This window comes from Kalmanozyma brasiliensis (genome assembly GCF_000497045.1).
Source record: "Kalmanozyma brasiliensis GHG001 unplaced genomic scaffold PSEUBRA_SCAF5, whole genome shotgun sequence".
In the NCBI taxonomy this organism is placed as follows: domain Eukaryota; kingdom Fungi; phylum Basidiomycota; class Ustilaginomycetes; order Ustilaginales; genus Kalmanozyma; species Kalmanozyma brasiliensis.
The window spans coordinates 627,507-643,613 of NW_015961988.1; the positions used below are offsets into that span (position 1 = coordinate 627,507).

Genomic DNA, 16,107 nt, shown 5'->3' on the forward strand with positions numbered 1-16,107 from the left:
AAATGGCGAAATCTTCGGATCGTTCTCGGCTCGACTCGACTTTCTTGAGCCGCGCCAGCCAGACAAGACGTCGGCAAACGGAATTTTAAGGCGCAGTCGGACTGGATGACTCTTTGAACGCCGATGTCGTCTCTCTGACCGCTGACGGCCACCATCTGACCTTCTTCCCGTCGACGTTGAACCCAATCACCCATCTCATCAACTCTCAATCCACAAGCTTACACGCATTCTCCGACCTCCATAATCGACTGCCCGTGGCAGCTCGTCTCAACATTTTCGAGAACACCGAGTTCATTGCACAATCTCGACCAATCTCAAACCAGGTCTAGCTCCTTGAGGCAAGCATCGACTTTCGCAACATAACACCGAGCAAATCTCACGGTATTGGTTTCCACTATGCGGCTTCCAACAGCGACCTCTTCAATCGCTGTGTCTCGAGCTCTGGCTCGATCACAAAGCAGCCAGATTCGGTCTGTATCCACATCGAGAGCAGCTGCACCCTCCCTCAAGGCTTCTCTCCCCAGACGAGTTGCACCGGCACCGCGATCCATATCTGAACTTGCTGCTACCTCTGCCGCGTCCAAATCGAGCTCGCTTTCTTCTACTTTGCAAGCGGCGAGACAACCTTTGATCGCACGGAACGACGCACTGGCACGCTCCATCTCTTCTTCTGCATCCGTATCTGCACCTACCGCATCGCCAATCTCAGCCTCGTCCGAGTCGTCATCACCATACGCATCGCCTCTCCCTGCTTCCTCCCTCATCAACGTCACCACTCTCCCCAACCGCGTCCGTGTCGCAACAGAAGCAACTCCCGGTCATTTCAGCGCCGTAGGCGTCTACATCGATGCCGGCTCGCGATATGAACGTCCATGGGTGGCTGGCGAATCGGGCTCCTCCCATCTCTTGGACCGTCTCGCCTTCAAGTCCACCACCAATCGTTCCTCGCAGCAGATGACCACCGAGATCGAGGCGCTCGGCGGCAACGTCATGTGCTCCTCCTCTCGCGAGACCATCATGTACCAGTCCAGCGTCTTCAACAAGGATGTCCCCGCCGTGCTCTCCATCCTCGCCGATACCATTCTCAACCCTTTGCTCAGCCCCGAAGAGCTCGACGTGCAGAGGGAAGCAGCCGCTTACGAGATTCAGGAGATTTGGTCCAAGCCCGAAATGATCCTCCCCGAACTCTTGCATACTACAGCATACCAGGGCAACACGCTCGGCAACCCTCTCCTCTGTCCCATCGAGAGCCTCGAGCAAATGACCGCCGACAACCTCCGCAACTTTATGTCCACCTGGTACAGGCCCGAGAGGATCGTGGTCGCCGGCAGCGGCATGCCTCACGAGCAACTCGTCGAGCTTTCCGAGAAGCTCTTTGGCGACCTCAAGCCCGCATCGGAATCAGCTCGCCTCAACTCCGGTTCCTCATCCCTATCCAGCTCGCCTTCCTCCTCCTCCTCCTCCTCGTCCTCTCGGTCGTCATCGCTGTCCTCGCTCTTCTCTCGCTCCTCGTCCAACTTTTCGACATCCTCCTCCTCGTCCGCGACACCCACCTCCGCCGAGCTGGCCGACCTCGTCTCGACACCATCGCACTACACCGGTGGCGAGCTCTACATCCCGCAAAACGACCTCGAGTTCACCCACGTCTACGTCGCCTTTGAAGGCCTTAGCATCCACGACGACGACATCTACGCGCTCGCCACGCTGCAGATCCTTCTCGGTGGCGGTGGGTCCTTCAGCGCGGGCGGTCCTGGTAAGGGCATGTACTCGCGCCTCTACACTAACGTGCTCAATCAGCACCACAGCGTCGACTACTGTGCTGCCTTCCATCACTGCTACTCGGACTCGGGTCTGTTCGGCATTTCCGCCTCGGTGCATCCGAGTTTCAACGCGAGCATCGTCCACGTCATTGCGCGTGAATTGGAGCTGTGCACCAGCTCCATCTACCAGGGCTCGGTGACGCAGGCCGAACTCAACCGCGCCAAGAACCAGTTGAAGAGCTCGTTGGTCATGGCACTCGAGTCGCGGCTCGTCGAGGTGGAGGACCTGGGCAGACAGATCCAGGCGCACGGCAAGAAGGTCAGCGTCGAGGAGATGTGTGACAAGATCGACCAGGTGGACCTCAAGACGTTGAATAGGGTGGCGACGCGGGTGTTGAGACCGAGCAAGGCGCAAGTGGGTACGTCGCCGCGTGGATCGGGTCAGGCGACGATCGTCGCTCAGGGCCAGCTGGAAGGTTTGGGCGACGTGAGGGATCTCCTTGCCAGGCGTGGGTTGGGGGTCTCGCCCAAGCACACTGAGTAGACGATCTCGCTCGAAATCGCATTTTTTCCGAACTGTTCCGCATCTTGTATCAATAGAACCCACGTCTCTGCATCAATACACCGCTTAGAGCTTTTCGAAAGTGCGAAAGAGCTGCACGTGGGCAGGATGAAGGACTGTCAACACGACGACCCTGACAGGCTGAATGCAGTGCCGGGCCGACCTCACTCAACCATCCAGGACGACCATGGCAGCTTCCTATTATCGAGTCAATGCGCATCGTGAATTCGTGACGGGTCGTGAAACGACTGGTGACGCGGAAGGTCGACAAGCATCTAGAGAGAACAAGGGGCGGGGCAGGGATCGTACAGGAAAGGTCGGGAGTCTTCTTTGAAGTTCCAAGTGACCCGGTAGAGTCTCTTCTCCCCATCCTCGTCGGTTCTCCAGCCGCGCAGGTGCTCAGGCAAGACGTGGCTCTGACCGCCTACTTCCATTTCTGACCTCTCTGCCTTGGCGTGAGCGACTGACTCCTCGTCTGTCAGCGACGGCGTAGCCAGGGCAGTTGTGGCCACGGATCCCGTCTCGTCATCGTCCACGTCGAACAGCGAAATGACCGAAGTGGTCCTGCTCATGCTCGCGCCGCTCTCGTCGCTACCATCCCTCTCCGGCCGCTCGCATCCCATGTCACCCACAGCCTGAGTCGGCATGCTAGGTGGCGCACGCTCCACCATCCACTCCACGTTATCCGCAATGACACTGATCCTCCCCGCCAGATCATCATGCTGACTCTTCGCCTTCTTATAGATCACATGTTGACAGATCGGATAGACCTCGTATCTGCGATCCTTACTGCTCGTCGCTCTGATCCACTTCAACGCAGCGTCGGTATCGGCGACCTTATCCTGGCCCCCCATCTGGATGTATACGGGATGTCGAATTTCCCCCGCCCGGCGTTGGAGTTGGACCATGGCGTTGTTGATGCAGTTGAGGTGGCCGATTCGGAACGCGCCCTGGTGTGATCGTGGATCTTGCATGATGAGAGACTCGTAGACGGCTGGATCGCGATCCACTGCGCGCTTGTGTGGAACAATGACCTCGAGTCGCCCGAGTTGGAAGACGTGGAGGAGGAAGAGGAAGAGAAGTCGCATCCAGAAGCTCACCACGACGAAGCGCGTGTTGTAGGCCACCATAGGACCGACGCCGATCAGGCCGTCGATGGGGATCTCGGTTGGGTCCGTGAGGGAGAATCGGTAGGAAGAGGGGTATTGGAGCGCGTAGGAGAAGGCGACGAGCCCGCCGAAGGAAAGACCGAGCATGAATGTGGGACGCCGCTCCAGCTTTGTGGGTGGAGAGATGGGATGGTCGCGACGAGAGACATCGTGGAGGACAGAGTGAAGGCCAGCGCAGAAGCCGGACATGTCGCGCTGGTAGACGTGCAGGCCAGAGGAGAAGCCGTGCGATGGCAGGTCCGGCACGATCAGGCGGAAGCCGGCGTCGAGGTACCGCCGACACTGGCTCGCAAGGGTGCCTGAGTGTACGCCTGTTCCATGACTGTCGAGTGGAGAGTTCCAATGGAGAAACATCGTCAGTATCGACCTTCAGGAACGCAAGGGCGCCTCAAGGGGGGTTGAGGGTGCATCTGATGGGGCTGGTACTCACACGAAGATCATATCGGCATTGCGACCGGTCTGTCTGATCGCAACGGGATCCTGCCAAATCTGGTACCACACCCAATCCTTGCCATTGTCGAGCATGACTTTGTGAAAGGAGACCTCGACATCGTCCTTCTCGTGAAGCCGCTTCTCCATCGGTGAAAAGGGCACATTGCATCTACCGTAGCTTCGATCGTGTGGCTCGTGTATGCCGAGGGTCTCGACGAGCGGCTCGGCCCACACCTCCCAGAGCGTCTTTATGACTCTTGCACATCTCGATGGCATTGTGTGCGGGTTTGGAGGCCCGTATGTGTTGTGTAGACTTTCTTCGATGTTGTGTAGAGGAATGCTGCGGTCGTGAGTACTGCGTGAGGCGGAGATGCGACGTTGCTGAGGGTGAATGGCGAGGAGGAAGACTGAAAGGTGAAGGATGGCAAGATCGCGATCTTCGTGCTTCGCATCGGTCATGGAGCGTCCGGCTTTGGACCTCTCATCACGCTGAGAGGGTATCGAACAGGCCGTACAGCGGGCTCTCGGCCTTGTCAGAAAGTTGAAGGCTTGCAAGCGACCTGTGCCAAGAGAAGAGCTGCGCAGCGCGGCACAACCCAACCTTGATCGTTATAATCTATCCTAGCGCAGCGCAAGTCTTCGCTGTAAACCCCTGCGCAGCACAATTCAAGGTATGCAACGAGCAAACCGTCTGCACGCTTTGACATTCAATGAAGGCTCAAAAGCTTTATGCCGGCTTGTGTCAAGGATAAAGCGGCCCCGCAGCGCGGCACAGTTCTATGCTGCACAACCCAACGCACGAAACGCTCCAAGTATGCGACTAGCAAAGCAGTCGCCTCCTCGCAGCGCAACACAGGAAGAATCGTCTCCCTGGCATATGTGTGCGCTCAACCTATTCTTTCTGCTGTGCCGTTCAAGTAAAGAAGCCGGCGGTTGACTGCTTGTTCGTCACCAGGGAACGTCTCTGAAACATTCCAGCCGCTCCGGTCATTGATGCACTGGCATCGGGGTGCAGACACCATGTTGACTGTGACAGTGACCGTGACGTCCCTGAAAGGGCGAATGGACAACAGGTCCAGGAGGTCGGCAAAAGGCATACAGAGAAGCAGCAAGCCACGCAGCGTGCATGACACCATACAGCGCACGAGTATCAGGCAACGAGGACAAGCCGAGACGGGGTCTGGAATGTGAATTGCCAGAGTGCGCAATTTTGGACGCGAGCTCAGACGCGGTGCCCATTCCTCACCTTTCGACTGCCGCGCTGTCATATCACAAAGCATGCTCTCTTTGGCACCAGCCAATCGATCCCATTGCATGCTCGACGAGGACCAAACACTCATGGCGAAGCCGTATGGCACACTCGACGGCGCCTGCCTCAAAAAGATGACCAATTCAGCGCGTTATCGAGAGGCGAAGAATCTGCGCTCGCGCTGTCTCGGTGTTTGGCGCGGTTGCGTTTCTTGACGGCTCGAATCTCGGTTACGCGTCCTGCCTGCTCAACGCCTCTTCGTCCTGAGCGCTACATTCCGCGATTCACAACGCAGATTACCCTGCAGGTGCTGCTTCTACCCACCTCGCCTCAAGTATCTGCAGCTGTCCGTTTGGCATCCCGACAAGTGCTTCGGTACAAGCTGACCAAGCTTCTTAGCATTCTTGAGGGTGGACCGGTCGATCTTGGCGACAAAGTCGATTCTCCTAGGTCAGGAGGAGGATGCGCGATCGACTGCCCACGCAGGGCCCTCGCACTTCTAGCCGAATTGTGACTGTGGTTGCAACGTCGCTTGGTCACAGTTCCGCACAGCAGCCTTAGTCTGCAGTCGACTGCCGAGAATTGGGGGATGGTCTTGTCAGAGTCGCTGGCTCAGTCAGGCTGTCTCAGCCCCCGCGTCTTTCCTTGGACGACAGTCACAGCAGAAGCGGATGCTTTCCTCTTGCTGTTCGGTCCCTGCTGCGCAGGAACCCAGCTCGGAGCCACTTGACTCGCTTCAATTATCCAACTCTCGGCCACCTACGTCGTCGCCACCATCTATCCACCTTGTCTCGCGTTCGGAAGCAGTATCTTCCTGTCCTTCCAGTTCGTATACCTACCCTGGACTCTGACACAGTTTATCGAGTCGGTCCAACGACCTTGGACAGACGCTGCACCTAGTCTCGCTTCAAGGAGAAAGACATTTAGCCTACGTCACTCGCAGCCAGGTCTCACCACTTCAAGACAGAAAGCACCGACAAGCCTCTCTTACAAAAGCAACAGAGAAATCAAGATGGGCGATCATGACTCGCCAAAGGATAGGGATCTTCGCATTACCAAAGCAGAGCTCGGCGACTTCGGCGGCAGCGCAGATGGCCACGTAGGCTATGGTGCAGATAGCATCGCGGTGGGACAGCCCAGCTACGAACTCTTCTCAACGCCTCTCCCAGTCGAGCCGCTAGCTCCTTCTTCCCCTACCACTGCGTACCACTCCTTTGCACTCGGGACAGAAAGAGTATTACGAGCTCGTTCGTCCCGATCGCATCTCATCAGCTCCCAGCGAAGCTCCCTTTCATCCTCACACCACTTTCCTTCGCACCACACCGGATATGGTCAAGACCAACGCAGAGACTACCGGGAACTGGACGAGCTCCAGCCTTCTACTTCGCCAGCCGCGACGCAGACCACAAACGAGCTCAAAATGAACCCTTTCACCCAATTCACCCCGAGTCAAGCAGAGGAACAGCCGAGCAGCCCCACTCGAACGCGTCTGATCGAGTATGGTCTGCATGACAAGTCAGGCAAAAAGACGCTCAAATTTTGGACGCTCATCTTGGCCTTCGCCATCACCGTCATGCTCACGGCTCTGGACATGACTATGATCTCGACCGCCTTGCCTTCCATCGTGGAGGATCTGCCGGCGTCGACCGTCGCGGGTGGGTGGGTGACGTCCTCCTATCTCCTCACCGTGACAGCCTTCCAGCCCCTGTTTGGCGGTCTCTCCTGCGTCATCGGACGGCGATGGTCAGCTGTGCTCGCCGTACTTCTCTTTGTGGGAGGCAGCATCCTGTGTGGCTCTGCAAATAGCCTTCTGTTTCTGGTCATCGGACGTGGCGTTCAAGGCCTTGGAGGCGGCGGCATTCAAGCGATCGGCGAAATCACCGTCTCCGACATCACCACCCTACGCGAGCGAGGCTTCTTCGTAGGCATCTTTGGGCTCGTCTTTGCTGTCGCTTCCTTTGTGGCGCCCGTTCTTGGCGGTTACTTTAGCGACCACGACTGGCGCTGGATTTTCTGGATCAACATTCCCATCGGTACCGTTGCTCTTGTCATGCTGGTGCCGACCACAAATCTGCCGGTTCCTTCCATGCCACTCAAGACCAAGTTGGCCAAGATGGACATCGTTGGCAACCTCGTGCTCCTCGGCAGCGTAGTGGGCATTCTGATCGCCGTGACAGAAGGTGGCGTGTCGTATCCCTGGTCAAGCGTTTACATCTGGGCGCCACTGACCGCGGGCCTGGCGGGCTTCCTCTTGTTCCTGGTGATCGAGTTTGTGCCCAACCCACTCAGCACGCAGCCAGTGCTACCCTTGAAGCTTTTCAGCAACCGAACAGCGTGTTCTGCTTTCCTCATGACTTTTCTCCACGGCGTGGCTACCTATGGGGCCATTTATGCACTTCCCATCTACTTTCAAGCGATCAAGGACGAGCAGCCGCTCCGATCCGCGGTATCGACCTTCCCATCCACGGCTCCGTCGGCCCCCTTCGCCATCGTTGCCGGCATCATCATGGCTGTCACTGGAAAGTACAGGGATCTCACGTATGTCGGGTGGGCGTTCGCCGCAGGCGGCTTCGGCTGGATGACGCGGTTTGAGGTCGGCACGCCAGAATGGGAGCTCATCACAGCACAGATCGTTGGAGGCATCGGCATCGGCATTCTGTTCGCCATCACCTTGCCTCCGATTCAGGCGAGTCTGCCGATAGACGAGCTCGAGACGGCTACTGCGACGTACGCCTTTTGCCGATCCTTCGGAGCCATCTGGGGTATCGCCATCACGACGTCAGTGCTGACGGCGGAGGTGAGCAAGAAATTAGCGACTGTCCCGCAGGCAGCTCAATTCGGTCTGACCGGCCCAACGGCGCTGGGGTATGTCGAAAACATCAAGCATCTGCCAGAGCCGCTCCGGGACCAGGTCAGGCAGGTGTACGCCGACGGGCTGCAAAGGGGTATGTACGCCTTCTTACCGGTCGTCATTGTCGGGTTTGCATGCTGCTTCTGGATGAAAGAGCTGCCTCTGCCCGACTACATTCGAGAGGAGGAAGAAAGCGAGAAGCGCAGGGATCGCCACGAGCAGCCGGCAATGTCCTTGCATCAGCCAGAGCACGCACGGCGAGCACAATCCGGTGTCTCTCGTCAGACCTCTTGTCAGCATAGCTGTGAGGAGCAGCCGACAACCCTCTTGCTTGATGACTCGCCAGACTCGACTCTCGTTGATTCGACTGGCGTCCACCAATGTCATCCCAACACGCTTGACGCAGCAATCGCCGCAGCAGCCTGCGACATCCTCCACTACCGGAAGGACGAGCGAGCTGCGACCCAACTCGAAGCTTACGCGTCGGACGCTTACCACTCGTCTCCTCCGTCGTCGCCGATCCTCCGCGCGGAGGCATTCGCGGCAGATATGGAGATGAACGATCGGGGTAGAGCAGATGAAGGGAGGTATGGCCGCATCGCAACTCCGTCCAAGGCTTATTGGCAGGGTGAGACGCATTTCTAGCCTAGCAGCTGTTCTACTCGCCAAGGACATCCCCCGCCACTCAAATCCCTTCGAGCATAGCCTTCACGTCGTGTGCAGCTACTCACGTTGATTCTTGTTCAGCACGGGTTCCTTTCATGTGGTGATGTAGTTCACGTAGATATGCAATTCCAGAAGAGTAAGTTCATGCAATTCGATCACACCACACGTACGATTCAAGTCTGCTGCTGTGGGTTAGCTTGCTCAGTCTGCACCTCGTCCATGGTCACAGTGAGAGCGCTCGTCCGGCTCCTCGCTGTCGAGCCCAAGTCGAAGGAGAAGGCCCGAAAGGCTAGTTTGAACGTGGATCTCGTCCCGATAGAGTCGCATCGGCCGATTTTCGTGCCCTTGTGGAGGCATCAAGCTCCAAAAACCGCCCGCGAACGTGCCTCTTTCCGAGCTTCCACGTTACCGCTCCTTCGCCCTCACTCCTTCTTGCCTTTCCCCCCACATTCCTGCATCTACGACACCATCGCACAGCAGCAATCTCCCCACCTTTCCACCTAGCACACTTTAAGTCTCGTCGCACAGCAGCAAGGAAAGCAGGATGGTCGAGCACGTAGCGCTATACATCCTCTCCTCGGGCACCTCCTCTGGCGAGGCAGTGCTAGCCAACATCCGAGCGAGCGATTTCATCGACGAGATCAACAGCGGTGAGGGTCCACGCGAGGATTGTGGGCTATACAAGCTGGTACAGCTCGTCACACCTCCTCATTCGCTAAAGTCAGAGAGCGACGTGCTGAAGTTTCACACGAGGCTAGTCAAGGGCGAGGAGAAGGCGGAGGTTGAGGGTCAGGCGTGCACGTGGAACCCTCTGTGCGTGCTCATCGCGGATGGGAAAGATGAGGAGGTGGTAGAGGTGCTCCAGCTGAAAGAGGGGAGCGTGGAGGAGCGGTTGAAGAGCAAAGCGAGGAGCGCTGTCGAAGTTGTAAGTTTTCCCCCGCATTCGATCGCAGCTCAGGGGAAGAGAGACTAATGCTGTTATGTTTGGTACAGGCCTCAAACGTCTCCGTGGCAAATATGTCGATTCAAGAGGTAAGATTCCATCCCATTCACTGCTATTCCAGATCGGTTCGCTCACACGATGCTCTCATCTTCACCCCTCGCAGTATAAAGACATGTGCGGCAATGCCGAAGTGTACGATGCCGGGCAATAGGCACGACCCTCGAATTCAAACCATTCCACAAAATATCCATTCCGAAGTGACTTTTCTACCAATCCTTCCAAGTGATGATTCTATCGTACTCAGTCGCTGTCATCGATCAGACTCTTCCTCGACCTAACGGACGAACCGGACGCGGTTCGTGAGCCCATTCCTGGCCGCTTAGGCAATTCGGGTCGCGCGATCGCGGAGGCTAGCGAGGCGGCAGCGGTGCTGTCACTGCTCGCCGCCGCAGCCGAGGGCTTGTTCGGGATCGGCGGCGGGGCAGAGCGGCCATTGGCCAGCACGGCTGGGCCTGACGCAATGCGTCGCTCAACCGCAGCCGATGCTGTGACCGACGATCTCGGACTCAGGCGCCCCGAGGCGCTGTCTACGTCTATTCTGTTGAGCAGCGCGGGTTTGGCGCTTCGTTCGATCGCCCCTTGCGTTCGGTCCTCTGCGTCGCTCGTCCGAAACGGATTCGAAGAGGGATCGTCGCTATCGCTGTCCGACTCGTCCTCGTAGGTCGCCGGCGAATTCCACCACTGCTGATGGTCATCCGACGGATCGGGCAGGCTCTCGTCGTCCGAATCCGACGACGACTCGGCCAACCCGACAAGCCCGTTGGTGGCCTTCTTTTCCGCCAGCAACTGCTTGCGGATCTGATCCCGCTTCAGGTGGTCTACGATGCGGACGGGAGCGATGAAGCTGGCGTACACGGGCCTGTGATCGCTCGTCCTCAGCTCGGCGCGATTGTAGCTCTGCTGCAACAGCCCCATTCCGCGATACAGTATCCGATCCGTCCATGCTGGAATACGTTGCTTCTCCGAAGAGTCGTACTGATCCGAATTGTTATCGTACTTGTACGTGGGCGCGAAGGTGAGAGGTCCTTCTTCGTAGCCGGGAAAGACTTCGCCGGTGTCCTTGCTGCGACGAAGCTGGTCGCGCGCGTAGAGACCGGTGATGTCGCCGCGAGCAGCCATCGAGCGGACAGCATCGTTGGTGAGGTCGATGCGGTAGTTGAAATCGCCGAGCCAGATGACGTGATCGTGGTTACTGATCGTCTTTCCTCGTGCGAACGAGAGACCCCGAGTGATGGTCCAGTAGTCTGCATTGCGCTCTTCGCGCGCCGAGTGTCCTGCAGCAAGATGGGCTGTGACGAAGCAGATCGACGTGTCGTAGTAGTCCATTCGGATAGCGACGCCTCCTTTGTTGCCGCTGACGCCCTTGAGACCCGTCTTGCGCGTGGCCGCTTCGACGAGTCGTACATCGTTGACCAGCTCCTCCTTGATGAGGACGACGAGCGCTGTGCCTACGAGTTGCTCGCTGCGAAGGAGGATGTACCGGGAGCGTGCGCCAGGTCTGCGCGCGATCGTCTCCATGATCTTGGCCTCCCAGATGCGGATCTTGTCCGGATCGGTCATGAGGATCTGCTGCGGTGTCAGCTCGACGATCTCTTGGAAGCCGATGGCAAAGATGTCTGGCTCCTGTTCTTGACCGTCTGGGAACAGCCAGGGGATGAGCGGCTCGCCAGGCGCTTTGCCGTTGAGATTGAAGGTGCCGACAAAGATGGAGATGTTGCGGCTGGACGAGTATTCGTCGACGCGGGCGTTGAGTTCGGCTGTGACGCTGTCCAGCACCGGATCGAAGACAGTGACGGGCTTCTGGTTGGCCATGTTGCCCAGCAGGGCGTCGATGACGTTTTGCTTGCTCTTGTCTTGGAAATTGTTGATGTACATGCGGCCGGCGCTCTTTGCCGCGTCGCTGAGAAGGCCGCCGAGCGTCTTCTTGCCGCTCCTGGTGAAACTCGAGTTGAGTGCACCTGTGCCAGCGTAGATCTTGGAGAGAGCATCGCCGATCTCAGCCCAGAGCACGCGATGTGACGTCCAGACCGCATGGTTGGGATCCGAAAACGCCTGGTAGGAAGGATCACGACTGGCAGCAGCAGCATCAAAGAAGGTGTCCAGCATGGAACGCGAGAGCATATCTTCGATGACGTTGGTACGGTCCAAGCAGTCGAGACAGTTGGTTCGGAAGATGCCCTTCTGACGCCGAAGGATTTCGCCCGTCGCACTGTCGATGATCGAGTAGCCGAAGGCCTTGCGTTTCAGCTGTACGGGTCCGAGGTAACGGAGCTCGCTGCGGACGCCGTCGATGCCGCCCGTGTTGCGCGAAACGGTGTGGAAGTCAAAGTTGGTCAAGCCGATCCGTTCGGAGCCATCGTCGCCAACGATGTCGCCGCGCAGAGAGGTGGACTCGTCTGGCGGAAGTACGGCGATCTTTTCCGCGGAGCTGTATCGCATGTGCTCTGCATATGCCGAGGTCAGGACCGTCTCTGCGTCGCGTGTACCGAGCAGATTGATAGCATGGACGCGCGAGTAGTGGGAGATGAGGTCGGCGAAATGGCGGTCGAATGCGGGCTGCGATGCACCCCGAGAGCGAGTGATCTGGATCTTGGCATTGAAGGCTTGCAGGCCTTGTTGCTCCCAGAAGAGAGGCACCGAGCCGCGAACCTGAACGAAGGTGAAGGTGACGTTGCCATCGCTGAAAAGGGCCTCGGTCTCGACAAAGTTGGCAACGTTGCCGTCATCGTCGACACCGCGTGTGTTGAAGCGCGTGCCAGCCCTCTTCCAGCTGAGACGACTGATCAAGGCCAGCGTCCCGGTCTTTTTTCCTGCCGGAGAGCTGACATTCGAGCCGACATTGGACGCGGCCGCCTGCACTGGGGACAGTGGCACCTGGAAGTCGCCAACGAAGCCCTGTATCACGACGAGCAGAAAGCAGCCATCGTCGATCCTAGCGCGGTCGGACCGGTCGAGGCGTTCGCGAAAGCTGATGAGGGGCTCGATCATGTAGTTGTTCCAGACGAAGCGACTGTCGTAGCGTGAGATGTCGTGCCCGGACTTCTGACCTATCGAGGCATTCGCAAGACGCTGATCGAGCCGTGTTGAAAGATCAAAGGCGCCGCCCTCGGCAAAGTAGAAGGTGCCGGTGCTGAGTAGCTTCTTGAGGCTGGTGCAAGGATGCTCGTAGACACTGGGTTGTGTGACGGCCCCTTCGTGGCCAGGACCGTATGAGTCGTGGGTCTCTGGCTGCGAGCCTGGAGCCTCGGAGATGAGCGTCTCGTCCCACGTGGAGCGGTTGACACAATAGAAAGAGACCGAGGTGATGCGCATGACCATCTCGCCCGGCCTGATCATACCGACACCTTGGGCTCCAGTGACGACGGCCACAAAGAGGTCCTGACCGACATTGATGAGGCCGAGACATCCATAAATGGGTTTCGTTGTGAGCCTCTGCAGCGTTATGCCTTGGATCTCGTGATCCTTGACGACCTCGACTATTGCCCTCGCTGCCCCTGGAGCGTTTGCCGATGTTGACCCCGTGGATGCTGCCGCGGCATTGTCGATGGCTGCGCCAGCCTGGGTCGAGATGAGGATGGCGGTCGCCGAAGTAAGCTTCTCTGATGGTTTAGCATGGTGGGGAGCGCCGATGTCGTCGGAGACGAGTGCGATCACGCGCGGAGCATCCTGGAGGTAGACGTGCATTGCATGCTCGTCGGTGGCCGCTGAACCGGCTTTCGATGGCCACGATCAAGCAAGTGGGGTCGAGTGTGTACCTCTGACACTCTCGCGCGGTATGCACAGCTGCTACGATCCGAGCGCGGCGCAGGAGGTCTGCCTGGGGTAATCCGAGAGCGTTGGTGGCTGCAGGTGGTGGTTGAGTGTGTAGGATCAAGCCGTTGGACCTCTCAAAGTCACATTCCCACGCTGCGTCGGAACATGCGTGTTTGTGGAGGTGCACGGCTCGTCCGACGTTGAAACACCGCTTTTTTGTCCACGCCGAACCCTGAACCTTCCTAAAGTCACATCACAGCGTCGGCTATCCCGGCGAGTTGAACATCAATGCATCAGATCGGTCTCGCGGCTTCACGAGATCCTAACCTCACGCAATCGCATCGGTCAAGGCGCCGGCTGCGCAAGCAATGCGGCTCGCAACCATCAAGACGGTTTGCTAAGCTCACTCCCATACGCCTCCAACCTCGACCGGGATCCGGAATGGAGACGCATGGCAATGAGAGCTGAGACGTCCCAGCTAGCATGAGCCATCTCGAGCCCCTCCTCAGCGACGGACGCCATCACAAAAGAGCTCGTAAGCACTCGTTATCCCAACTCATGACGCAAAAGATCGATCCGAGCGGCGCCTTGCCGCCAGAGACTTTCTCCTACCTCCTCAGCTTCCTCGAACCACCGGCACTAGCACGCTGTTTGCAAGTCAGCAGCGCATGGAACGCGATTTGCACCGATGAAGCGCTTTGGAGGGATCAAGCCATCCGACTCGGATACTGTCAGTCCGAGCGCCAAGCTGAGGAGCGATCCAGCGGTATCCGGGTCGTCGCTACCGTGCTGCAAAAGTACGAGGCTTCCGTCGGTCAAGCCGAGGCAGAGTATCTGCTGCAAGCCACCATACAGCGATACCGGTCCAGAAACACCACATCCTACTTTGACGATTGCCACACATGGCGCTCGCTCTGCTGCCTGCTGTGGCGCCTCGATTGCAATTGGTCGGCGAAGGATACGACGGGTCTCGAGAGGACACGAGCCGCCTCGCCGTCGCCAAATGCTGACGACACCGAAGCGGAAAGATCAGAGTCCGAGACCGCCTCATCGGACCGAGAAGAGCAGCCAGGATCGAGTGAATCTGACACAAAGCCATATCTGCTACCCCGCCGCCGCGTTCTACATGAAAAGATGTGCGGAACCGGCGTCTGGAGATGCAAGATCGACCCGGAAGAACGCACCTACATCGTCACGGGTCAACACGGCGGCATCCAAGTCTTTGACCATACCACCGAGACTCTGCTCTGGCATATCGCCCGAACGGCCACGAGGGCCAATCCGCATCTCGAGTTTTCGCGCGGCTGGATGATCTTTGACCGTCCCGGCATCGGTCACTTCGAAGTGTGGCGTCGCGAAAGCCTGGTGCCAGACCTCGGACGCCCACCTGACCGCGGGCATTACCAGCGCTTCGCGGTCCTCAGCTCGACCCGGCCGATCCGAGCGTATCGCTTTCAGTTCCCCTACCTCTGCGCTGCGAGCCAGGATGGCTTCATCCTCATCTGGGACGTGCCGCAACAGGAACTCGTCGAGACGATCGACTTTCGAGACTCGCCGCATCGCGGAGGTAACATCAACTATATCGATTTCGACGACGAGTTTGTCTTTCTCAACGGTCTTGGAGCGAAGTCGGTCTCGGTTTTCTCGCGCCGCACTAAACGTCTCGTATGGAACATGGGCCAGCACTTTGCGGCCGGCCAACCACCGCCCACAACATGGCGCCTTGAGCCGCTCGACAAGTCTGCATTCCCCGAGAACGCCTTCGTCCGGCAGCAGCTAGTCAGAGCACCACCAAATCTCTGGCAGGCAGGGCCCAACAGCATGAACTGGGCACAGCTCACCATGACACCTTACCAGATCTGGTCGGCGGTTCACCCGGATCTCAAGACAAAAACACTCCTCGTGCTGGGACAAGGAACGGTGCTGCTCATCCGTGACTACAAGAAGTTCTTCAACAATCCCACCAAGCCACCGGGGCTCTTTGTCGAGATCGAGTTTCAGAATCTCGAAGAGTACTACCGGCAGTACATTGTCGGCGGTGTCGACGAAGAGGTGTCGGATCTGGGCTGGAACAATCCGCGCATGTGGGAGACGCTCGGCGATGCGCAGCTGACGGTGCACGAGGGCAGAGCTGTGGTGGTCAACGACCGCGCGCTGATCCTCGATCTGTGCTCCGAGACATTCGCGCAAGAGGACAGCGTCGAGAACACCGCTGCTCAGAATCAGACGCAGATGCAGATGGAAGAATCTTCGTCGTCTGAGCCAGCAGAGCAGCCTCACGACAACGACGGCGACACAGATAGCACCGACACAAGTGCAGTCCATGCTGAGCCGGTACCTCCTCCAATCACGGTCTACTGCGAGTTGAATCGCTCACCACGAGACTCGTACCGACAGTGCAGCAGTCTGCAGATGGACGAGGTCGGAGTCTACCTCACCGCCGACCGAGATGCCTTTGGCGAGATGTACTGGGGTGGAGTCTTTGATACTCTGAGCGATGGCAAGCGGCAGCTTCTGCACCTTGACTCCTCAGCGCGAGCAGGAGAGGGAACCGAGGGATATCGTACGCCGGAAGATGTGCCCCGCGAAATGTAAGCCTTGGAGCATGCAGGCGTCCCTAGCGTTATCTTTCGTCTGTGTCTCTTCTGTGTGAGAGTTGAAC

General features: G+C 58.0%; 6 protein-coding genes across 6 annotated transcripts; 4 read left to right on the plus strand and 2 right to left on the minus strand.

Moving 5' to 3' along the window:
* Positions 1 to 396: 396 nt before the first annotated feature.
* On the plus strand, positions 397 to 2,304 carry PSEUBRA_005280 (Peptidase M16, C-terminal domain protein; the record flags this gene model as incomplete). The annotated part of the gene is made up of 1 exon (XM_016438722.2): positions 397 to 2,304. One exon carries the CDS (start codon positions 397 to 399, stop codon positions 2,302 to 2,304), a length of 1,908 nt encoding a protein of 635 aa, XP_016290579.2.
* Positions 2,305 to 2,597: 293 nt separating this feature from the next.
* PSEUBRA_005281 (uncharacterized protein) lies at positions 2,598 to 4,199 on the minus strand (the record flags this gene model as incomplete). The annotated part of the gene is made up of 2 exons (XM_016438738.1): positions 2,598 to 3,813; positions 3,922 to 4,199. The coding sequence occupies 2 exons, from the start codon at positions 4,197 to 4,199 to the stop codon at positions 2,598 to 2,600; spliced, it is 1,494 nt and encodes a 497-aa protein (XP_016290580.1).
* A 1,985-nt stretch (positions 4,200 to 6,184) lies between these two features.
* PSEUBRA_005282 (Major facilitator superfamily) lies at positions 6,185 to 8,668 on the plus strand (the record flags this gene model as incomplete). Its single annotated transcript, XM_059465491.1, has 1 exon — positions 6,185 to 8,668. One exon carries the CDS (start codon positions 6,185 to 6,187, stop codon positions 8,666 to 8,668), a length of 2,484 nt encoding a protein of 827 aa, XP_059321625.1.
* Positions 8,669 to 9,233: 565 nt separating this feature from the next.
* On the plus strand, positions 9,234 to 9,843 carry PSEUBRA_005283 (uncharacterized protein; the record flags this gene model as incomplete). Its single annotated transcript, XM_059465492.1, has 3 exons — positions 9,234 to 9,614; positions 9,683 to 9,721; positions 9,796 to 9,843. 3 exons carry the CDS (start codon positions 9,234 to 9,236, stop codon positions 9,841 to 9,843), a joined length of 468 nt encoding a protein of 155 aa, XP_059321626.1.
* Positions 9,844 to 9,932: 89 nt separating this feature from the next.
* PSEUBRA_005284 (Endonuclease/exonuclease/phosphatase) lies at positions 9,933 to 13,376 on the minus strand (the record flags this gene model as incomplete). The annotated part of the gene is made up of 1 exon (XM_016438736.1): positions 9,933 to 13,376. One exon carries the CDS (start codon positions 13,374 to 13,376, stop codon positions 9,933 to 9,935), a length of 3,444 nt encoding a protein of 1,147 aa, XP_016290582.1.
* Positions 13,377 to 14,003: 627 nt separating this feature from the next.
* On the plus strand, positions 14,004 to 16,040 carry PSEUBRA_005285 (Quinonprotein alcohol dehydrogenase-like superfamily; the record flags this gene model as incomplete). The annotated part of the gene is made up of 1 exon (XM_016438720.1): positions 14,004 to 16,040. One exon carries the CDS (start codon positions 14,004 to 14,006, stop codon positions 16,038 to 16,040), a length of 2,037 nt encoding a protein of 678 aa, XP_016290583.1.
* Positions 16,041 to 16,107: the final 67 nt, after the last annotated feature.